Below are 24,833 nucleotides of genomic sequence, written 5' to 3' on the forward strand. Positions count from 1 at the left end.
ATGAATCTGTTCATTATCTATTAGTCACATATCACAAATCTGATGTGTGGCAGGAAAAACAGCGTAAAAAAAATCTATTAAAATTCCTCTCTGTAGTTAGTATAAAATGTATAGGGAGCACTCTGGTCTCTGGTTACTGGTTGCTATCTTTGTCAAGAAAAGTTTAAGGGTCTCTGGTCGAGTGAGACTCAAATTAAACTTTTTGGACTTCATATAAAACACTGTGTGTTACTCACAGAACACACCACTCTGAACACACCATTCCCACGGTAAAATGTGGCTGTAGTGGCATCATGCTGAAGGAATTTCTTTCCTCACACAGGAGAGGGATTCTGGTTAGAGTTTATGGGGAGATGTTTTGAGCTAAGCATGTGAAATTCCTGGAAGAAAACTTGTTTGAGGCTGCGAAAAGAACTTGAAACTGAGGTGGACATTCAACTACCAGAAGGACACAAACACTAAACATACAGTCAAGGGTTACAACAGAATGATTTAAATCAGGATGTATCAACCCTGATCCCACTGTGCTTTTAGGTCAGAGGTGGCAAACTGTATTCCACAAGGACCAGAGTCAAACAACTTCTAGATGTCTGTGTCCTACACACTTGAATAAAATGGTGAAATTGCCTGACTAGCATGCAGTCAAGTCCTACAGACCTCTGTGAACGAGTTCATATTGGAGCTAGGTGTGCTGAAGCAGACTGCAGTCTCAGGACACAGGCTTGGAGTTTGGCTGTGTATATTTTACACAAATGGGATTTCTTGGTTTCTAACTTTTTTAATAAACCACATTTTCTTTGTTAGATATTTGTGTATGGAATTTTAAGAAAAGAAATTAATTTAATAAATTTTGGAATAAAGTTTGTGACACGTGTGTAATGGGGAATGAAGATTGATATAAAAATTTGACATAAGAACTGAATTGAGGGTCCAACTGTATATTCAGTTAGATTTTTTTTTGCAACCACAACCTGTTTCAAGTAAGTTCTTGTCATTGAAAACTTTTTTATTTCTCTTTCTTTTTAAAAGATTCATATCAAGACTGATAATGCTGTCTTGGAAACTATGCTATCTGTGTCAAGAAAAGTTTATCCACAATAGAAACTTGCTCCCTAAGCTGATAAAGATGTTAAAGTGCTTGAGTATTTAAAGAGATTTTGTCTACTTTGGCAGCTCTGCTGAGGCTTTCTCTCCCAGATGCCAGTAGACAGTTTCTGTCTTGTTGACAATAGTGTGATAGAAACAGATATAGAGAGAATCGAAAGTAGGAGAGGTTGTGTGGAAAAAAACACATGGCGAAGGAAAAGATTGAAAAAAGTTAAGAGAAGAGGGAGGGCAGAACAGAGAGGTGAAGCAGGGTGCAGGGGAAGCAGATAGGGGATGAGGGAAGAAAGGGAGGGAGAATGGGTGGTAGTGGGAGGAGGGAGTTGCAGTGCGTGAGTAGAAGACCTCCCTGTGAACTGTGCAGTCGCGAGCCGGGTCATTGGGGCGAGGTTGTCAGAGCGTGCCTGAAACAGTACACCCAGGGGTTCAGCCAGAGTTCACACACTCAGTGTGCAAGATCCATGTCCCTCAGTCAGCGCTCGCCTGCCATACACCAGCATACACACAGAAACATGAAAAACCTGCATTATAAAACTTGTTCACAGATTAAGATTAGAATAAAAAGCAACAAACTGATGCCCTTGTAGGACAAAAAAATTAAAATAAATTTCTATTTATTTTAAATAAATAGACAGAAAAATAAAAAATAGTGACTTCTATAAATATTGAGGGCTTCACACTCTCTGTTCATGGACTGTGCAAACAATAGGACAACTTCTAACTATCATTCAAAGAGAAGCAAATAGCTGAATTTTTAACTGTTCGTGTCCAAAGGCAGCAAAAGCAAAACCAGCAACAGTCAGGTTTTAGAACATTGAAAAAGATTTTTTCTTTAACTCCAGTTAGTGTGGTTTAAATAGAAGAGGCCATGAAGCCAGAATCTCTTCTGTGTTACTGAGCTCTTTGTGGGAAAGCTGTCTGCTTTACTCCCATTGAAGACTGGTTGGCCCATTGTCAAACCAAGAGCTTGACCTGGTGTTGAACCCAATTGTCAAACTTGCAGTGTAGTGTGGGACCTTGGTGGGGGAGGAAAGGGACCAGAGTGTGGTTTAGTTGACTGAGGCAAGTGTTTGTAGTCTCTGAAAGAGTTCTGCATATTGATTTCTTTCCTTCAAGTGATGCACTTAAAAGCTGTGGAAAACAAACTTTTTGATCAAAGTCTGTTTTTCATTCACCAATTGAGATTGAGACTTAGAATGCAAACTCTCAGATTTCCTCAAAGCCTCGCCAGAAATATGGCGAGGCTTTGGCGAGACCCAATCTGTCTTCCACTGGGGATAACAGTGTCTTGTGTCACATGAAGGTTTGACAGACAGCCCCAGCTGTGGCAGTCAGGCGCCAGAGCACCACGCCCTCTTTAAGCAAGGCAGACAAGACCCAAACCCAGAACAATTCAGTCTTTGTGGATCTACTGGAAACTATTGACTGCATCCAAATGACCGTAAGCTGTAGATACAAGCCAGATGTGGAGAATTCCTTGGCCCAGTTCAATCTCAGTCCAGTCTGGCTCATCCAAGCCCAGCAGCAGAGCAGTGGCTGGAAAGGGGGAGTGTAGCTCTGATCATCCTGTTATACAAAACCTGGTCTAATCAAACAAGAGACGTATGTTTCTTCTTGTTCTTTCTCCTTATTTGGTTCAAGAAAAACAATGGAAAGAGTTGCAAAATTGCTGCTTCAGGCTTTGGGAGAATTGAAAACAGGTTGCGATGCAGCTATCCTTATGTTGATAAAATACTTCAGAATATACCTAATCCTGGCATGTCTCCTGGAGGCAGTTTTTTAATTGTTGCACATTAGTCATTTTACAAATCTTCCTTTTAACCAAATTAACCCCACATGCTCCTATCTAAATTAATGATACTTCATAGAATAATTCAAAGAAATATTTAATCAATTCCAACTGTGTGACTGTCTGGGTGTGTTAGATAACATGCTACGCAAAATGAATTTCATACAATAGTTCAAGCAAGAGACAGTACATATGTCCATTTTTAAAAAAAAATATCTAGCTATTGTGTATCCTGGTTCTCCAAAAGGCTGCTATATCATCATTTAAGGTCATCAATGGTCTAAACCAGACACGCTCACTGGGATCTGGTGGAAGACTTATTTGTTCAATTGCAGGCTAATTACAGCAGGCTGCACAACTGCCCCCCACATTCCCAGCTAACCTTTCACCCCTGAGGTGTTGAGAAGGCAATTACTCTTCTTGGCTTCTGTGTGACAGGCACAAATACATTCTGCTTGTTTCCTACCTTTCCACTTCTCATTTTTCTTACTTTGTCTTGGAGTCTCTTGGGCTTTCAAAGCACTTAGAAAATGTACAAGTGCATCGTAAACTCAAAAACCAATCCTTTGGTTAGGTGAAAAGTCGTACATTGGAAAACTTTTTGTTTTGTGTCTTTGGGATTTTCATTTCTTTTTGACTTAGACTTTGAGTGAATGTTTTTATTTTTAAATATTTAAATATGTATAGTAGAACGCTTTTCTTTACACACACTTTATAAAAAGACACATAACCTTTACTATTTTCATTGCCTGGCACCTGATGTAAGTCAAACAAGTCTTTTATCCTGTTTTTGGATGATTAGATTACCTTATTTTTGCCAAACGCCTGAATGATATGAAAGTTGGCTTTTTTACATATTTTTTTATTATTTTCCAGAAAAATGCAATTACCATTATAATGCCTTTACTCAGTTTTGGAAAGCCAAGATGAGAATGTCATTGGTTTATAAATTTCTGATTAGTTAATTTGCAACATTTGAGTTAAATGGAATAATATGTGTAGATGTATTTTAAGAAAGTACAACTTGTTGAAAGATATCCAGAGAAATTTGAGGACAAAGGGTGGTGGGGGGGTTAAAGGTTTGCAATAGGAGGGTACCAATATTATCTCTTAATAATTAAAAGTTAAGTTACACTTTAAAGATGATTTTCTTTTCTTGTTTTCTTTTTGCTAAGACATGCAAACATCAAGCTGATCCACCTCTTTGAAAACAGTGCTTTCCAGCTCCCTTGTCCTGTTTCACAAGCCACATCCTCTTTTCCAAACCTATGGTTACAGCCCTCCAGAGGGATGCTTTCATCCTGACGCACACTGTGTGTTTGGTCTGTTTCCATTTAGCTGAGTTCAGGTGTAGTTCACAGAGACCGCAAGCGCTGATCACATGACTTGTATGCAGGCTAAGGAAGGTCTTTGTGTAATATTGCTATGTAAGGGACTGAGAGGTTCTTAGCTCAGCAAGTAAAAAAAAAAAAAAAAAAGTTCCTCAACATTTACATTTAAGCAATGAGAATGTTCTTCATATCAAACCAGTGAAACTTTCTTGGAGTCTTTAACCCTCATGACTCCATGGGTATTGACAATATCAGAGCTGTAGGAAAATGGTTGTCTAAGCTTTTCAGATCTGCTCTGATGTTCAGTTTAGAGAGATAAGAGACTAGTGCCCTCTATCTGACCCACATCTGATTCACCTTGAGTAAAGAGGCCTGCTGGTAAGACATCAGACCAAAAAGTTTGCACATGTGAATGTTGTGTAATCGGTGAAGAAGGTGGACTGTAATAAATAAGTCTGGTTGAAGTGGTGCATCTGGGAACAACATTTTTCAGAAGAGCTCTCCTGACGTGATGCCTGGTGGGCTTTATAAATATCTTGAGCCCGTCCGTGCAAAGTGAACTGTGTTTCACCCTCCCACACCCTTCCCCTTTGAGTGTTTGCCTTCTGCTCGCAGTGAAAAGGAGGCCTTACTTTGCTTTGTTTGTCCCTCAGCTCTTACCTCCCACTTTCTCCCTGTTAACTGTCAGTGTTCAAAAGCAGAACACTGGAAACCACATGTGAAACAGAGACTCGTGGTTTCACAGTAGAGAGTCATGTCCCCCGGGCATATTTTTATGTTCTATAGGCACCCAGGAAGACAAGCAAATTAAAATGCTCCGTCTCTGCTTTTTTTTTTTTTCACTCTGCTTTCGAGATTTGTGGAATATCGCATAACAATATCTATAGAACATTCACTTTTAAAATGACAAATTGTCTTAGAAAAAGTATATTGTAAGAGGTTGAAACCTCCTGTTGGGCCATTTGTTTTGCTTCTTCCCTTTGCTATTTCACAACAGCACTAAATACTGTATCTGTAATTTATTTTTGTATCAGTGTGATTTAAATTTCCAACAAATTTTCACAGCATTAAGCAGGTGTTCATTGTGACAATTTATTGACTGGTATATATAATAGATATTTTAACCCCAGGAGTTAAGGTAACTTGCAATGTGAAAAGAGAAGCTGATATTATTGTCAGTGAACTATTTTGTTTAAAGAACAAGGTTTCATAAAAGTCTGAGCTCCAGAGCCCACATTTGTGGAGACCACAATGTGATTTTATTTTATTGGCATTTTAAGTTATAGACAAACACATAACAGATAACTTTGGAATTCAGCCCTAGTTAATCTAATGCATCTAAATACAATGCAGTGAAACCAATTCCCTTTAAAATTAATTATTTTAGCTAGGAGAATCCATCCATAGGTAATTTAATCTCAGCATAAAGTCATTTGTTCTGTGAAGGCCTCAGAGGTTTGTTATCAGTGAACAAATTAAGACCAATGAACACCCCCGGCAGGTCATAGATAAAGTTGTGGAGATGTTTAAGGCAGGGTTCTGTAGCTTTCAATGTCTAGCAGAGCACAGTTTATATAGAAACATAGAACATTATGGCTTGGAATTGTGCCTCAGATTTATATCTAGCTTTAAAAAGCTCCATTCTTTAAAACATCACTTGCACTGACATTTCTTGAGGTAATTTGAAATTGTTGCAGTTATTACCTGGAACAATATTCTTTACTAGTCTTTTTGTTGTTGTTTATTTGCTATAAGCAGCTATCTTTAAGAGTGTACCCTGAAAACAGCTACTGTGCACAGAGATCTTCCAACAATACATCAGAAGCTCAAAAAGACCATCTAAACAAACTACTTCACACAACTAATCATTCATTCGAGGGTTGCAGCCTATTTTGTGTATTCATATGGAGTCCCTGGATGTGTTTTGGAGGACTGACACCCTCCGAGTTTGCTGCTCCCTTTAACCTTTAACACTACTGTGTATAATAACTCTTACAGTTTGACAGGTCAACTGAGGCGTCACGCCTGGCTCCTTGCTGTGGGTTAGGGCTGAGGCTTTTTATCACAGTACCTACTCAGTGATGGATGAACCCCAACAGCAAACTGGAGAGAGGACCAAGGCATTGTTCAGAGAAAGTGGAAAAGGTCTTGTAACAAATATTACTTCACTGAACTCTGCTACCTCCTTGTTGCCCCTTGCTACATTCTCATTTAGGTATCCACTTAAGGTTGTGTTCACAAAGCACACAGACCTTATGGGGTTTATTGCAGATAATAGTCTGCTGCTCACATATCTGATAGCTCTTGTCTTGAGTGTGTTAGAGCAAAGCGGAAGGATTTTTCTCAGGAATCTTACTGCAAATGTGACACATATTGTGCAGAATTTGAAAAAGAATGAACATTTCCTATATTTTAGCAATAGGAAAAAAAAGAAAAACTGTAATGAAGTAGATTTATTGCATATAGCAGAGCCATAGCTTCAAAGTCACAGAGAAATGTCTCCAAAGAAAACCAATGTCACTGAATCTGCAAGTATATGTGATGCGAATAATGACAGAATCTGGGACTAGCTGAGGTTTCACATGCGTTCAGCATCACTGCAGAGCAACTCAAATGGTCTGCAGATCTGGGATTCTAAAGTACATTTAATGGATCGTTGAAGACTGACTCTCTAAGCCCCAGCATTGGGATTTTACATGCTTGACCTGCATATAGAAGAAAAAAAAAACTGTGTTGCTTTAAAGTACAGAAGAGGAGAAGTCTATGGAATTTAATAGTAAATGTTCAGGATGGGAAAATAATTACTTATAAACTTTGAGGGCTACGTTATTTCAAATCAGTATTGAAATTGAGCATGAAGTTAACTTTACAGCTTTTCAATCCTGCCACTCAAAGAGAAAACAAATGTGTCCAAAATCTTCTAAGTCTAGAGTATGTCACCCATCCATCAGTCTACAATTCACTTAATCCTCCTCAGGGAAGTGGGGGACAGGGGGCTGGTTGTGTGTCTCAGTTATCACAGGGTGAGAGGCAGCATGTATCCTATACAGGTCACCTAGAGTACAACTCCACAATGAAAATTAACAGACACCTGGGAATGTAGTCACAGCTGGGACAGCTAGAGTCACATATGTCTTCTCTTGTGATCCATCCTAAAACTCACTGCTTCCACCTGCACTTGGTCAGTAACCCTTGAGCTGACAGCGCTCAAAAAGGGAAAAGACTTTCCAAGCCCCACTTTGATTTATTCTGCTTTTTGGCTAACCCTGCACTGAACCTGTCCCGGGAGATTTCCAGCCATTTTAGCCCTCCTTTTCCAGCATACGTGCACAACATGCCTCCTCGACCTAGTTCCATCCCAACACGCTGCTTCTCCCACTGCTTTCGCAACAGCCCATGGAGAGAATGAGAAACAGGCCCCTAGAAGGAGGCTCGGATTCATTCTCAGCAGTGCCTTCTTTCCCCTCTTCCCTTTCCATCTAAGCTCGTGTGGGTCACTTACTGATCACTATGAGCGGCCCTATCGTGAGCACACAGGAGGGCATCTATGGTTCGCCGGGATTCAAATGACTGTTTATGAGCCTTGTCTGGCAGCCAAAGGCCAAGCACTCTCCCAGTGTTTAAAACCACTCTGACTTGAGTTCAGACATGGGGTGTTTCTTCTTGTGATTGAAGTTGTGGCCACCATTCCCTTTCATTTCTCTTGCACTAGAAGTTGGAGAATTGTTTTGAAGAGTGTGCTCTGTCTGTGTTTATTTCAGAGAACCAAAAAATTCTGCTATGTCAGAATACATGAATCTGCAGTTTTTTTTATACCACATGTGTGTATCAACTATTTTATTTACAGACTATTTGCTTCATGGTTAACCACGCTGCCTAGAGTAGGCATGTTTGATGAATTAGCCCTAAGCTGTGCTCCGGTCAATTTTTCCTGAATGTCAGTCAAAGAAGAACAAAAATCTGAACATACTAATTAGTGAAAAGAAAACTTCCTTGCAATCTTTATGATAACCTAAGCAACATTTTAGTATTTTAATTCCATCTATTGTTGATATAATTGCAGTACTTTTTAGAATTATTTATTTATTTATTTATTTATTTATTTATTTATTTTTCACATTTTGTCACATTACAACCTCGAGCTTACATATGTTTTTGTTGGGTCTTTAAACAGACCAAGAAAATTGTAAATGCAAAACTTTGAAGATGAAGGAAAGTGACATCATTCCATATTTTTTTATGAATACAAATCCTGGGCAATGCATTACTTGCAGACGTCAACTAGTTAGTCAACAGATAAATCTTTGTGTGATTCAATATCAGTACAAGTACAGCTGTGCTGGCCTTGGAGGTTAGTTGAGGATATTAATGAACAAACAGCATCATGAAGACCAAAGGAACACACTAAACAGGATATGGATAGAGTTAAGGATGAGTTTAAAGCAGCATTAGGTTATCAAATAAATATCTCAAGTTTTAATCATGTAAACAAAGCAATCTTTAATCCAGTATCCGAAAATACAAAAGCTCCAAACCAGCCAAGTAATGCTAACCACTTGAACTGCAAATGGTTAGCATCCGTAGCTCCTGTAGAGGAACCTACTGACAGGATGAGTAGTCATACACTCAATCTGGACTCATGAGAGGTAAGATTGCTCAATTGTTGAAAATCCAGAAGAAGTTCCATCTTCAGTTTGCCACAAACCACAAGTCATTTAGCAGAAAAATGACATCAGCATAAAGCATCTTGCCCTAAATGTAAGTCCCAGTGTGGGACAAAGTACAAACACCATGAAACATGGTGACAGTGACATGCTGTGGAGATGCTTCCTTTCAGTGGCACAGAGAATCTGATCAGAGTTGATATGAAGAAGGAGGGAGAAAAGCACAGGACAATCTAAAAAGAAAACCTGTCAAAGGTTGCAAAAGGCTTAGGGTTGGGACAGAGCTTCACATTCCAAGAGGATGACTTTAATCATGTTTCCAGGGTGACAATGGAATGGTTAGACTGAAGCGATTTAAAATGTTATAATGGTCTGGTCAAAGTCCAGATATTACCAATTTGATTGGTAATATGAAGGAAAACAAACTAAATTTCACGATTGCATCCAATTTGACTAAGCTTGAGTTGTTTTTCAAAGACGAATGGAAAAAGTGTCTCTCTATACCTGGGCAAAGCAAGTAGAAACATATCTGAAAAGACTTCCGCCTGTAAATGGCAAACAGAGGATGTAAAACCTATTGATGCAAGGAAGCTTAATACTTTGCCCAACATTTCAAAATAGTGCATAATTGCTACAGAATTATGCATTATTTTGTGTCGGCTCATCACATAATTCCCCAAAAATATACTGTAGTTTCTGGTTGCAATGCAGCAAAATGTGAAAAGTCTATAAATATGTTTGGTAACGAACTTTGTTATAACAAAACTCATGCCAGTAGTTCTTAGAGATATGATGCATATATGTAATTTACATAACATCTAGTAGATTTATTGTCATATGGTGTTTAGTTTTTGGTAGTTTGTGTTTTATTTAAGAATAAGTTATGAAGATGGCAGGAAAAGTCTTTCAGTTTAAAAAAAAACTGAGCTCAACAAAATTAATTAAAAAAGGTGCAGCTTACTCTTAATACAGCTTGTTTTCTCTGTGATAAACCTTAGTAAAGAATATCTTATAATCATCTCATCAAATATTAACAAAGTCAGATTTACTTTGTTTTAGTTCTGATGTAAAAGAGAATGGAAAGCATAAAACGTAATGATGCTCATTAATTTAAATAGCTTTCCCATTTGGGTGTTGGTGTAACTAAAGACAGGAAACTTGACTCCATTTTACATCGACTATGAAAATACCTTCAGTGTAAACAAATCAAAAACAAATGGTGATAGCTACTTTTATGCTGCCACACTTAAAATTTAGTTTGCAGTAAATGCAAAGCTGACTAAAATGAGTGACATGAAATGTTGAGAGAACAGAAAATAAATACAACTTATTATCTCTGAGCCTTCCCCTAAGCCTGTCTGGCAGAACACAGTGAAGTGCTTGAGATGGTATTTTGCCCTCAATGCAAATTAATTAAGAAAGTAGGAAGATACAGTGGGCTTCTCACACTATCTTGCTAAGATTTAGATAAAGTAATCAATATCACTTTCAGTAGGCAGATTATTTCCCTCTGGAAAAAGCCAGGTTAGCACAGACCCCCCCCCCGCCTCCACAATGCTACAGTGAGCTAATTAGCTTCTCAGTTATGGGAGAAACATGAGAGCAGTATTGATATTCACTTATAACCTTAGGCATGGAAGTTAATCAGCACGTTTACCAAAATGTCAAAGTATTCATCTACCAGGCTGGAGTTAACTTGTTTACCGGCTCCGTATTTCACAGCCTCTTTAGATAAAATCAATGGTCATTTACTCAAACGTGGTTTAAGGCACTTGTGAGTCAATGCAATGTTTAATTCCAAGATCCTTGCGGATTTATAGAACATGCAGGATCTGTTTAACTTTCTTAAGACTAAAAGGTGTTGATTGATCTTCCAAGCTCAACTCCGAATTTTATTCTTCAGGGTGAAAAAAAGACACATTGATTAAAAAGGTAATTGTGAATTTAGTCAAATCTTATCTATTGTGTTATTCTTCTTTCCACGTGTTTTGAATTACAGTATTTGAATGTGCTCAGATTTGTATGCTAAAGAGAACCCACATTGTTCCATTCTTCTATTATATCTGCCTCTGGGGGTTTGTTTGATCTGCAAACACAAATGTACCATTTTTCCAGACATCTTAACATTGTCTGGGTACGAGTCAAACTGGTTAAATCGAATTTGATATATTATCATCTTCCCCTTAAATAAATAAAATTTCTTTTTGTTGAATAATAAAAGCCTCATGATAACTGCTGGGAGCAATAACTTCAGCGGTCTCACTGCCTGTCCATATTAATTGAATTTTGTGCAAAACCATTTTACCCACATGTGGAGGGCCAAACTGATCTGATTTGGGTTCATTATTTTTCATTGAGAATTACATTACCTTGCATACCTACAGTGTTTTCTGAAAGCTGAGACCAAACAAACGCCTCATGCAGCTCCCAAGAGAATGTGTTATGTTTTTGACATCTTTGACACTGCCTTGTGCTCAGAATAAATTCAACTCCTATCACACTTTGAGAATCACAACCCAGTCACATAATACTGTGTGGATACTTGGTGTTTTCATTTTAAACATAAAAGACATCTTATTTCTAAAACTCAGTTTTATTACTTTGTTTTCCTTAACACCCATTAAAAAGGATTTAAAAATTGTAAAAATAGTAAATGTGTCACAAAAACCTTCCCAGAATAACAGCTTGTACAGATGCATGGATTCTGCTTTATACATGTACACACAGGGAGGTGCTTCATGTAGTTTACCGCTTACTTCTACATGCAGAAGCAGCAACTTTTTATGTTCCTTAAGTGTTCATCTTCGATTTCAAAAGAAATCCTCCACCTTTGATTGCTTTAAGGTCCATATTCCCTTTATTTCAACACAAAAGTCTCTCGAGATGTGTACAATCCAGATTTATGTCCTTCCTTTGAATGTATTCATGCAGGTATAACTCCCAGAGAACCTATGGATTTCCTCAAGGGCAACTTGCGGCATGAAGCTGGAGAGTTTGGAGAGACGAGGGACAAAGTGTTCAATAAAAGGCATGACTTAAGGTGAAAATGTTTTTAAAAAGCCCAGATCAAATGGAAGGGACAGAAAATATGAAAAGAGAATTTGTTTTACCTTTTAAGTATAACAAGGGCGTGCATTGTCCAGGGCAAGTAAAGGAAGACCTTGTCGGTTCTGACAGCATCAACAGTCTTCTGGGCAACTACTTCAGGTTTAAGTGGTGGAAAGAGCTGAGGAAACCTAAAAAAGAATACATTTAAGATTTGGAGATAAATGGAGCAATCTTATTAAATAAATTATGTTTTTTATCTAGTTATATAGATTCAGAGCTTCGAGTGTCTACCAACCTGACTCTCATACCCCGAAACATCTCTGTATTGGTGTGGAAAGGAAGCACAGTGGTGCAGCCGACACCAGGACAGTCCAATAGGCCAAGTGTCAAGCTCTCCATGAAGGCCAGTGATGAGGCTTTAGAGGTGCAATAGTCTATGGCCCCAGGGATTGGGGACTGGGACAGGATGGAGTTAATGCACACTACGTGGCCGTGTTGTAGTTCCAGCATTCGAGGCAGGAAAGCTTTTGTTGTCTAAAGCATTAACATGAAAAGAGAGAAAGAAGGAAAGAAGACAAATGCAGGAAGGGGAATGAAGAACAGAACCAACATGAGAAACTGTCTGCAGTGTCATTACATATTATATTTCCCATTACATTTAGCTGATAATTCCATTTATGTCTCCTTATGACAAGGTCCTTTGATCTTAATACAGAAAAAAATGTCGAGAGTTTCTAAACCCCTCCGATGTGTCAGAGACTGAGAGGCAATTTGGAAATTCTTCACTTAACCTGCCATAACAGCAGTATTGACTGACATGTCTGGGGTGCCTTCTGCATACACTTTCATACTATAATCAAAACATAAAAGTAAGGATAATCCACCAGAAGGAATTCCCCTAATTCTGCAGGCAAACAGTCTCTGCTTCGACTTGTGAAATGCTTACCCAGAACTGTCCCAAGGTGTTGATATGTTGAGTTTTTAGAAGAGCATCGTCATCGCTGTCCATCAGACTTTTACCATGCACGACAGCTGCATTGTTCACTAATATCGTAACATCTCCAACCTTGGACAAAAAAAAAGCACAAGATACTGCGGACATTAAAATGGAAAGCAAGAAGATGTTTTAAAGGTAGATGGAATTGCCTCTGCTTGTAGCTTCACAACACCTAGGACAGTTTACCTTTTCTCTCACCACCTTGGCTTGTTTGTACACTTCGTCCCGATTGGCCACATCACATACAAAGTAACAGCATTCTGATCCAGAGAGGGAGATTTCTTCAACTGTCTCTTTTAAACACTTCTCTGTTCTGCCCCAAAGGATCACCTGATAAGCAACAAGATTTTTAAAGGTTAGAGACAAATAAAGAGAGGTTCTGCAAAGAAACTGAGCACAACACAAACTAATTAAGTGCACTCTTATGTGTACTGTATATTATGTGAGAGGGTAGAAAAGGGATTTACTTATTCTTTATTTGCTATAGTCAGTCTTTGACTGAACATGGCATCTTTTATGCAACTTTTTGGCAATAAGACATGTTGCTCTTTTCATTGACAGAACAAAGAGGCCATTTTTACTCAAACAAATAGTCTTCGTAAAAGATTAAAGGCTTCGAGGTTGCTGTGAATGAACTGTCTCTTCATCCACCCGTACACTAAATGAACGCTGGTCATTTGAGCAGGGAACTTGGGGCTGGATGGGGATGGGAAGGAGGGGGGACTCAGTGATTGGGCAATTAGATCTGTCAGTCTTTGGGGTCAGGGAAAGGTAATGAAATCACGGGGTCAGCCATCCTCATCTCTCAAATACAAATTCTCAAAGAGATTACACAGCTTGTTGGGCAGATGAGCCTTGTCATTGCTGGTAAGGGAGTCCGAAGACAATGTGTGTGTGAAGAGCTGAGGATGTCAGTGCAGGCTTTGGCTGGTTGCCCATGACTGTGAGGATAGCACTGGGCAAAAATATCCACAGTAAAGTGATCTTGCATATTTAAGTCAGGAAGCGTGTGGACAGCAAGGCTGCTTCTTGGCCCAATGTTCAGCCTGGAATCTCATATTATTTTGCCAATGTTTATTTGTAAACACCCACTTAGTCAGTTGGTATGCAGGAATTTACATTGACTTTGAGATATTACTCTGAAATATGTCATTACAGAAGTTATATCTGACAATTGTGCAGAAACTGGATTTTTTTTTTACAGCGTCGGTGTTCTAAATATATGACTGCACAATTTGGAGGTCTACTATTTGTAGAGGCGAATCAAAGTCAGTGACTCTATACAATCAATTAAGGTGTCTTAGTTATCGTTGTGCCAACTGGCATTGTATTTGAAATGGAAAGATTTGCATTATAACTATGATTGAACTGGAAAGTATGTAATTAAGTTTTAATAATTCCATATGATTGGATAACTGATCATATAGTTCTATATGTATATGGGATTTAAATGCCTTGTAAAGTACCCTGAGATGGCATTTGTTGTGAATTAGTGCTGAATAAATAAATTCAACTGGAACGGAACCAAATATAGTGTTGTCAGAAAACAATGGAAGATCTTCAGATCCAGTCTTTTCACATTATGATTCTCTTTGGTAGTGTTCTGGTTAATGATGAACATGGTAGATTATCATAAACAAATATTTAAGCAATATAGTTTTGGGGCACCACAGATCTTCAATGTTCTCTTCAATTCCTTATCAGAACTGTTGGCAATCAGGAGTTTGCCTCCTTCTGAAAACAGCTCTCGTTTGATTGGGGTTTTGTTTGTTTGCTTCATTTGCAAGGCCATTTAAGTAATCACTGAAGGAAGACAGGTCTTGATAAATAATTTAAAGCTCTTAATAGGATTTGAGCAAGACAAATAAAGTTGACAGTTCTCATTAAAACTCTGCACTTAAAGCCGTGTTCTCCTGTTAAAACATTATTTAATTTATCAGTTTATCACCCATCAAAGCACACAGGACAATCAGAGCAAGCACACATTGGCCAAATTGTTATCCGGATAGAAAACTGTTTTTAATTGTTCTTGCAAAGGCAGTGTTCTTTGGTGATAAAGTGTTGATTTCTCCAACAAGGCATGCCTAACAAGACATAATGTCAACACACGAATCAAGTAAAAGCCCTCTAATCAACAAATTAATGTGGTAGAGCTTGAAATAAATTCTTGACAGAGATAGAGCATGTCACTCGATACAGACTGAGGCACAACTCTCTGTGTACTGAGTTGCTTCAGCTGAATTACAATGATACTTTATCTCCCAAGTCTCAATGTATGGGTGGGTATGAACCCTCCTTTTCACACCCATTGTATGAGCCAGCAGAGAGGCGGCACACAGAGGGGGCAGCAGGAGTTCAGGAGGCAGTCGCCTGCCGCTGTCTAATTACTGCAGAGACAGCAAGGTCAGTTGCAGGGCAATACCCAGCTGGGAGTGGTGTGCTTCCCGCCTCAAGCACAACACAAGCACAACCACACAGACCTGTTGTCTGTGTATTGCTTTGGTTCACCTTCCACGTGAAGGTTTACTTGTGTTGTTGACAACTACTTTTCTTTGTAACGTTGGTTTCAAAAAGGATATTTGAAGAAATGTACTTTTTAAATTTGTCTGTGCTTTGACTTTCTTGAAACTTTGACTACATACTTTCTTTGCAAACACGAGTTTCCCTTTGCAAAACATGCGACATATGTCAACTTGTTCACAGTTGAATTTACCCCTCTTCATCTTGGTAAATTCTTAGTTATAGTCATCTTAGCCTACATCAAACAAATATCTGAGCAAAAGCAAATCAGGGAATTTTGACTTCCAGTCACAATGGGGGTGAAACTGGGGTGAATGCAAAGTTCACATAGGTCAGCCATATCCATAATTGCCCACCTATTTCCTTCTAGCATCTCTTTATCCACAGAGCAATTGTTACAGGCATTACCAAAGGTGTTGCTTTCAAAGCCCTCACACCTTGATAACAGTCAACAATGAGGTGCTGAAAAGCATAGTGACATCCTTTGTTGTGCAGCTGCAAAGTAATGCTTTTTAAATCAACTGGTTTCTTCTTGCTCATTCCCCTAGGATGTGGCATCAAAAGAAGCAGGAAAACAGTTAATGTTTCAGCGAACTTTCAGCAATGTTTTCAAGCTGGCAAAATTGTGTTTCAAAAGATCATTTGAGCTGCAGTGCCTGTGTCACACATATACAGATGATTACAGTCATCAACTTTCAATTGGTCTGCTCAATGTGGGTTGAAATTACAACATTTTTAACCCATGTGTAATGAAGGCGACCATACAAGGTGATCAAAAAGAGCTCCTCCATTAACACAACCGTATTAAAGAGACAACAGTAATTTTCAAGCACTTGGCTGTGCAATGTTCATCTTCAAGATTAGTAGACAAACCACTGGTGGATTGTTATCCTTAGCATAAAGCAGTCAGCAAAGCATTTCAGATCCAAGCAGAAGCTCTTGGTTAAGACTGACAGAGGATAGGAGTTTTTGGTTGAGATGGCAAAAATGGGCTTCATTACTACTGAAAAACATAAATTTATAATAAACATGACCCTGACAAAGTTGACCTCCTCTCTCGGGATAGGAAATTACTGTACTTTGAAATTGGACTGTTCTAAAGCATCTCTCATGGTCTCCCCGTGTTCCAGGCTTGTACGAAGTATTTACTCACAAGAGAAAAATTAGAAATGCTTACAAAGCCATTTTCTAATCTGCAGGAACTGCTTCAATAATGCATTTTTCCCTCTGTAAGGTTCATCTTAGTTTGCATTTACTCTATAAGACATCCCACTTCCCAATGCAATGCATGAAAACAACTCTATTGTGGCTTTCAAAACAGAATGAACTTGTACTGTGGATATGCTGGTCGATTTTCCAGCAGATTAAATTTCACAAATAGAAAAAAATAAAAGTATAATAGGTCACTGATTTGTCATGGCTGTGAATAGCTCACGGAGTTATGCAGAACTTTTGCGCACAAGCCATTCCCCAACTCCACCTTGCAAAAATAATGATAATAATTAAAAATAAAAAAAAACAGTATGACAAAATGTACGCATTATGTTGTCTAATTACTTTACCTTTTTGGCTCCTTGCTTGGCGAACTCCTTGGCCAGGTGACGTCCAATCCCTCGACCTCCACCAGTGATCAATACCACCTCCTTACTTAAGTCCTTCTTGCTGCTTGGCAACAGCGACAACAAACTTGCCCGGACTATGTGATAGAACATTTGGATCGGGAAGAAAAGCATACGAAATGCGCTTTTCAGCTCCATCTCGGAAAGTGGCCACAGACAGCAGACAAGTAATGCGCTGACTAGCTCTGATGTCCTCCTAACAGTGCGCCGCGGGAGATATCTGCAAATATATATGTCTATATATATATATTTTTTTTTATCTACAGCCTCAGAAAGTTTTTCATGAGCAAATCGGACGCGGGATGTTAAATAATGAAACGCAGAAGTGCGTTTGTTTTGAGCGCTTTGACATCCTCGAAGGGCATCAGGCTCTTGAAAAGTCTGAGTAATCACTCATCTTTGCTTGTCAGCCACCGAGTGAGACGCAGAAGCGTGAAAGACAAATCCAAGCGACGCAGTGTGTTGTTGTGCGCTACTGAAACCGCCGCGGTCTTTGGTGTTGTGTTCCTGTCCTGTCCTGCTTTATATATTACCCCCTCTTCCTAGACTTTGAGCTATTTTCACTTGTGGAAAGTCCTGGTGAACCTAGAGGGGCGGATTGTAGGGGTATTAATCCTGATTGACATGTTAAGTGTGGATGAATATTTTGCTCCAGTGCCCGTCTGCCCTGACTGGTTGCGTACTGGCATCTTCCCCACCCCCTTTATGTGTCTGCAGCAGCGCTGGTTCTCAATCTGTGGTCCAGCTCCCCCCTCCAGCGGTAACCCCCTGCGCGTCCCAGGTGGGTGCTCAGACTGCTTTGGGAAAATTTAACTTCGTAATCCCGTTGACCTGAATTTAACCTCATTGCATAAGTAACAGAATAACAGTAGTGTTGCAATCGCTCAACAGCAGTAAGACAATACAAAAATCACTTAGGATTTGCTGGGTGAAAAGGTTTGAGGGAGTTTTAGACAATGTCCGAAAAGTAGCTGGGCAATTACACCATAAATCAACCAACTGCCCACAATTAATTACGCTTAACAATTAAGCGAGCAAATAGTGGATCAGTGACGTGCAAACAACCATAGCCATGAGAAAGCAGTGAGGGCTTTTTTTTTTACGGCTCCCTTATGTAAATCTGTGAATCTGTGAAGTGGAGGGAAAATACTTGTTTAAAAATAAATAAATAAATAAATAAATAACAATAAATAAAACCCCATTTCCCCATCCCGTTTTTGATTTGGAATCCTTTGACGAATTCCTGTGCCACAATCTCCCTCCAGAAGTCTGCTAATGAGTGATTAAAACCCTCTTGCGTGATACTTGATCTCAGTATAATTACATATGTTCTTTGATGGCCAGAAAAAAAGAAAAATAGACAGAGAACATAAGCAAAGATCAAGCATTGTATCGTGAACAGATGTAAATCAGAGCTAGGTTTTAAAACTACTACCCAGGCTTTGAACATCTGACAGAGTACTTGTTCATTCCATCATCTAAAAATAGAAGGAGTATATTGTCACAACTGCTAACCTAAAAAAGATATGGCTTACCAACTGAGAGGCAGAAGTGGATAACAATTTGAGAAGTAAGAAATGATCCCATGGAATCTGTGAAAATTCAGCTATTTGTCATTAACTCCACTAATCTGACATTCATGGACAAGTGGCCACCAGAAAGCCAAAAGAAGACAATCTAAGACATCTGCACATGTGCAGAATCCTATTTGTAACATTGCACATGACTCTGACCACAACATCCTTGTGGTGACACATGGTGATAGCAGTACCATACTCTGGGGAAGAGTTTCTTCCCCAGAGTATGGAGGAGCTAAATACAGGACAGCCCTGCAAGAAAACCTGAGAGACTACAAAAGACTAACACTGACGTGTCGATTCACCCTCTAGCAAGAACATGCCAGAATCTTACTGAAGTGGTTTAGATGAATGCCTATTTGAGTGAGAATGAACTAATTAAAGTCCAGACCTACATCCAAATTATAAAATGGCTTACATAGACATGAAAATAGCTGTTCACAGATGCCTTTACAATTAGTTGTTGCAAAGAAAAACGGACTAAAGTTTCACAATCTAGAAATCTTGTTTTTAAAGTCTTGTACATTTTTGTGGCTGCCCTGGGTGAGCTGTTGATGTGTTATTGGAGTAAATTAGTGTACCAGCCACTGCCAGGAAGGTTCACCACTGTTCCATGCTTTCTCCATTTGTGGCCAATTTGATGGTTCACTTGAGCCTCAAATAATCAGAAATGTCTTGTAACATTTTCCAAATGGATAAATGTCAGTGAATTTGCTTCTTAATTGCTCTTGATTTTATTTAGATTGGGTTATTAATGTATTTGCACATATTAGGTTAGTTTGGACAGTTTTGTTCCCTAATACATAAAATTATCATTTGAAAAATTATACTGTATTTACTCAAGGTTACATTGTTCAATATTCAACTCATTTGAAACATCGGGAAAAAAATACTGCAATGGGGAGGAATATTTTTGAGACCAATCTACACACCACACTTCAAATTTTTATTAACAAATGCAGACATTTTTTTCTCTATATATAGCTACCTGCTTATGCAACCATAGTGCTAGCTTGCTGTGTAAGCCTAATTTGTTGCACCAGTATTTTTGAAGTTGGTTACTCCTTTCTGATAAGTGTGAAATTTAGTATATAGGTCACACTCACTCTTACAGAGCTGTCGGTCTTACTTTTTTAAAAAAACCTATGCATAGCTTATAAAAATCCATATGAATTAATGGACCTCAGACAAAATTCCAGTCTGTGATGTTTGGCCTTGACACTGTGATTTTTACCAGGAGTCACTGAAGGCTTTTTCAGCAACTGGTTTTAAAGAGCAACCTCACAATGGTTGCTTTGTGTTAGACTGAACTACTTAAGGGAAGCAGAGGGACTCTGAGGGCTTTGCTGCAAACTCTGGAACAACCCATGTCCAGATGCTGTCCTTACTTTGGAAATTTCTGAAATGTTCAGAAATGTAATTGCTTTATTAAATATTCTCGTCTAAAGTCGTATGTTTTCAAATGATCCAATTTCAATTACAGGACATTACATGACATAATTCTGTTCATACCACAGTATGTGTTTTTTTTTTTAGACATATTGCAAAAGATGAGTATATGAGTTATCTCAGTAGTTGCTGCACATTTATACCCAAGCTATCACTGCCATCTACAGATTAGCAGTGAAAGTTCAGATATAAGCGTTTCCAGACAGCCTTCTTGGGGAAGCCTCAGAATGTTTTCTTCCAAATACACAGAGTAAGAAGGCGCCCTGCGGCAAAAGCAGTTTGAAATAAATGGGTTTGTCGTGGCATCAAGAGGATTAAAAAAAAAACAGGCTAAAACTTTTCTGGATATGTCTGAAAATTTTTCCGCTGGAACTCAACTATACCCGGTTTTCTTAAACAAGACAGAACTGAAATGTTTCTGTGCAATATTCAACTTTAAATATAAGGGATTTATTTGAACAACCCATATGTAGTTTTATTACACAGCCATGACATATATTGAAGGATCAAATAATTTTTGCTGTGCATCAGGCAGCTAAAGATTTTCAGTTTTGAAACAAAGGTCAGAATATATTGTATGCAGATGTGGGAAGGAGAAAAGAGACTCAAAGCAGGTAGATAAAACATTTTCTCCTAATGACTTACCTTCAGCCTAGCAGACCAGCTACACTATGGACATTGGCTCGACAATTTTAATAATTGGCTTTGCTGCTCTTGCTGCAGCCCTCATCCCTCTTGTAATTGGACTCGTGTACTCTGAGCTGATGAATTCAGACATTCCTCGTGGGGCTTCAAATAGTGGTAAGCTGCACATGGTACGGGGTTTGTTTGTTGGCATGGCAATTGTGGTCAGCATCAGCATGATTGGAACTGTGCTCATTGTGTTTCTGCCATGTTTTTTTTTTACGTGAATAAAAATATTGTTTTTATTTTTAAAACTAGATCTAAGACTTCTTTTAATCCAACTTTTTTATGCTGTGCTGCTGTCCTTTCTTTGTCCTACAGCAGCTGATAAAACCGAGATGAGAGAAATTTTAGATAAGAAATCACGTCTACCAGAGCTGCTCAGAGACACAAAGTCGTGTATTTCCCTTCTTTGATGTTGTCATACTAAACACGGTCTCTCAGAGAGAATAACCTTCAGTTTGACTTTACCCATCAAGAACATTCTTTTTCTTGTTTGTTTTAACTGTTTCAACCTTTTGTTGTAGATCTGTGGTTTCTCTGCTGACATGTTTGGATCCAACATTGTTTGGGCATAGGTCATCAGGTCAGCTATAACAATAGTTTAAGATGTGTGTATTTGACTTGTTTGGCACATATTCCCACAGAGTAAAGACCTCGTGTTGCGCCTGTTGCAAGGTAAAGTTATTTTAACACCTATTGTGTCTTTATTCCTGGTCCAATTAACAATTCAGTTCTTTTGGGATATCTACATTTTCCTTTCACAATTCAGTGTCTTAAATAAGCCAGACATTTTGAATGACATGTTCTGCTTCTCATCTTTGATGTTGCTGAGAATGCCAAGAAAATTCACTACTTCTTTATATCAATGAGAAATTAATTTCTTCTGAACTGGCACATCCTCTAATCATTTCACGTAAATATGCATTTTGTTTGTGATGCCTTTCACCTTCACTGTAACTTCATTGGCCTTGTGAGTGGGTTACCAGCAGCTGTGACATATTTTTGTCTGACCATATTTCTATCAGAGCTTTTGTCTCAGCAAGCCAGAACAAACACCTACGTCGGTTTTGGTTGTTTTTAACCACAATACCCATGGTTGTATTCTGCATATGTTCTACTGAAGTGAGCTGAGAACTATAGTTTTAGGTAGAACAAAATTAGCTTCTTTGATCAACAACCAAGTTCAATTATTCATTCAAGCCTCTCCAAATAAACCAATTTTTCAATTCACTAGGGCTGGTGTGAAGGCACCAGATGAATCTGCTACTGTGTATCATAGCTTGAGAAAACCTCTAATGTACGGCGATGGCAGTTTGTGGGGATTGTGCAGAATAGATGTTCAGTTAATTTATTCAAGGACAAAAGCATTCATATGTTCTCTTACATGAAAAGTATGTAGCTTTAAACAAAATTAAACTACTAAATTAGATTAATAGATTAATTCAAAAGGATTCTCCAGAAAAATAATAACAATAGCTAAAGTAATTCAAACTTAACTGGACTGAAATAATAGAGTGGGGAGGCTACACTAACCTACATATGGTTCTCTGTCTAACTATTCAAGTTATTTATCTGTCATACAGAAAAACAATTCACATAATTTATTTAAAAAAGATCAGGATTTAGTTTTTTGTTGTTGGCAATGCAAAAGTTTATTTTAAAATCACAAATAATTTGCATGGAAAATCACCCTGAATTACTACTTGAATTAAAATGTAGGCATAATATGAAAAGGATAAAAGTAACAATAAAAAACCCTGGCATGGTCTATGATAATTTGTTAATTGGACCCTCCTTATCTGAACAAATTGTGACAAAATCTTTTGGTATATAATCAATAAATCCCATACAACTATGTCTTTATTTTCTACATGATTTTTTTTCAATGTGTAAAAACAAAATATAAATACAGTACAATTCTAAATCTCAATGTAAAAATTTGATGTGAAATAGCCATGACACGCAAATCTTTCACTTTAAAATATTCAAGCAAAGTCATTTTGCATGCTTTCACTAAAGGTAAATTTCCCAATTCCCCTGCAGAGTCACTGAAACTTAATCACATCTCTCTCTCTCTCTCTCCCCCTCTCTCTCTCTCTCTCTATTTCTGTCTCTTCTTTTACACCTCTTAGCCACCAATTAGCCCCTGATCACAGGGATCCTGCTGAACGACTATAGGTCTGGAACATGTCATTTCCTGTCTGTGACTGTGACAGAGTTTAGTCTGGACTCTAACAGAGTTGCAGTCAGAGAGGACAGCAGAGGGGCTACCCTGGCTGCCGTGCTTTGCCAAAAGCTGGCAAGGAGAGAGGGCAGACATCTGTCATTCCCCTGCACTCAGCTCCTAATCTACCCAGTTCCTACAGATGGCAGATTTCAAACTGCCCTTATACTAGTAAAATCGTGCTGTGGCCATATTGTTTTATGGCTGAATGGCATTCTATTTTCAGCACAACCTGGAGACTTGTATGTTTGCTGAGAAGTGCTCAGAAGGAATCACACACCCACTGAGTTTAGGCCATGCTATGAAAATTGAAGCATTGCAGCCCCAGAAGATGTTATAGGGTGTAACACAAGGAAAGCTGTTTAGAGTCATGATATTTTACCATTGCTTACTTACAGACAGATGGTGCAATCATTCTAAAACCCACTGCTCCTGTGGCCATCTGAAAACATGCAATGAATGGTTTCCAAAATGTTAATGTTTTTAATCGGGCCGATCACACCTTTTCTTTTCCGGTGTGTGTGTGTGTGTGTGTGTGTGTGTGTATATATATATATATATATATATATATATATATATATATATATATATATATATATATACATACCGACATTTCATTATATTTTCTATCTTGTTCCAAATTTTATGACACAATGGGAAATATTGTAATCTAATATTTCCCATCACAAGACATTGCCCTGAAGAATGTGGAACTGGAAAAAAATACTACTGAAAGATAAATGTCATAACTCAACCCAAAAGTATGTATGTCTTTAATGTTAACACGTAAGACATCTCCCATTTGCAAACAGTAAACCCAGCTTATCTTATTTTTAGTGTTTGCTGTGTCCATGGCAACCAAGCTTTAGTTTGTTTCCTCCACTAAGGGATCAGGTGACTACATGATGTCTTTTGCCAGCCTTGCTCAGAAAATGCTGCAGATTTGACAGTGGGTAAAGTATGGACCAAAAGAATATTGAAAAGGATAAATGGACCCAAATCGGATGGAGAATAGAACTGAGATATAAAAGTCGAGTGCTGACGGGCAACTGGACTGAAGGAAAACTTCAGCTAAGATGATGGTATTATTGACCTACATACTTTAATTCACTGCAGTAGTTCAATATTGTATGTCAGTCTATCACATTCTCTTTTATCAGAAAATACAGATTATTGTTTAATCCTGAATTCTAATTGCTATGGCCTGGTTGCAGTAGCATTGTTTGTTTTAGAACCTCAGCTAATATTAAGATAAATTGCAAAGTTATTAAGGCTTGGTTGATCTAACATCAGCTCAGCATCTTAATGGGACTGACTCAAACTGAAGACTGATTGTATCGACTAGAGGATCAGTTATCGACTCCTGGTTCAGAACTTAGGAGGCAAAATGACTTAAAGAATACTGTGCAACAGAGTGGGTCGATAGTGAAATGTGAGCTTTGCTGATCTTGGAGCTAGGCTCATTGCTCAAGCCTCTGTATATCCCCTTTCCCTCATTCCTCTTTGCCGTCTGTGTCTGTTTATTCCTTCTGACATAGTTCACTCGGGAGCCAAAGATAGCTAACAGCACCAGCCGTGTAGACTACAGGCCCCACTGGGACTTTAAGCCAGACGTCTTTGAGAGAAGATCTGCCCTGCTGAGAGCTGAGGTCAGCCCTTAACTGCTCATTCAGGGTATTAACATCAATTGAATGCCTGTCACAACTGTGTGAGTCAGGGTTTTCTTCTATAAATTGTAGACTTTTGCATAATATTGATGGCCAAGATAAAGGGCTGTGATAAAACTCCTTGTGAATGCAAGTTTCTGTTAAGACTCAGCAGTCA

At 38.5% G+C, this 24,833-nt stretch overlaps 1 protein-coding gene across 1 annotated transcript; it reads right to left on the reverse strand.

Moving 5' to 3' along the window:
* Positions 1–9,173: 9,173 nt before the first annotated feature.
* LOC106951996 (short-chain dehydrogenase/reductase 3) lies at positions 9,174–17,759 on the reverse strand. Its single transcript, XM_015039816.1, has 6 exons — positions 17,016–17,759; positions 13,120–13,263; positions 12,883–13,002; positions 12,232–12,470; positions 11,999–12,124; positions 9,174–11,873 (listed from the first exon to the last, which is right to left on the reverse strand). Exons 1-6 carry the CDS (start codon positions 17,208–17,210, stop codon positions 11,789–11,791), a joined length of 909 nt encoding a protein of 302 aa, XP_014895302.1. The 5' UTR covers positions 17,211–17,759; the 3' UTR covers positions 9,174–11,788.
* Positions 17,760–24,833: the final 7,074 nt, after the last annotated feature.

This window comes from Poecilia latipinna, unplaced genomic scaffold (genome assembly GCF_001443285.1).
Source record: "Poecilia latipinna isolate Pla-1442-1.1 unplaced genomic scaffold, P_latipinna-1.0 Scaffold487, whole genome shotgun sequence".
NCBI lineage: Eukaryota > Metazoa > Chordata > Actinopteri > Cyprinodontiformes > Poeciliidae > Poecilia > Poecilia latipinna.

Bases quoted from the DNA above. Each gene is read 5' to 3' on its own strand.
- LOC106951996 (XM_015039816.1), bottom strand. From the start codon at position 17,210: ATGGAGCTGAAAAGCGCATTTCGTATGCTTTTCTTCCCGATCCAAATG. The intron at 13,003-13,119 runs GTAAACTGTCCT...TTTTTGTCCAAG, and splicing joins CCAAGGTGGTGAGAGAAAAG to GTTGGAGATGTTACGATATT. The intron at 12,471-12,882 runs GTAAGCATTTCA...TTAATGCTTTAG, and splicing joins ACACCTTGGGACAGTTCTGG to ACAACAAAAGCTTTCCTGCC.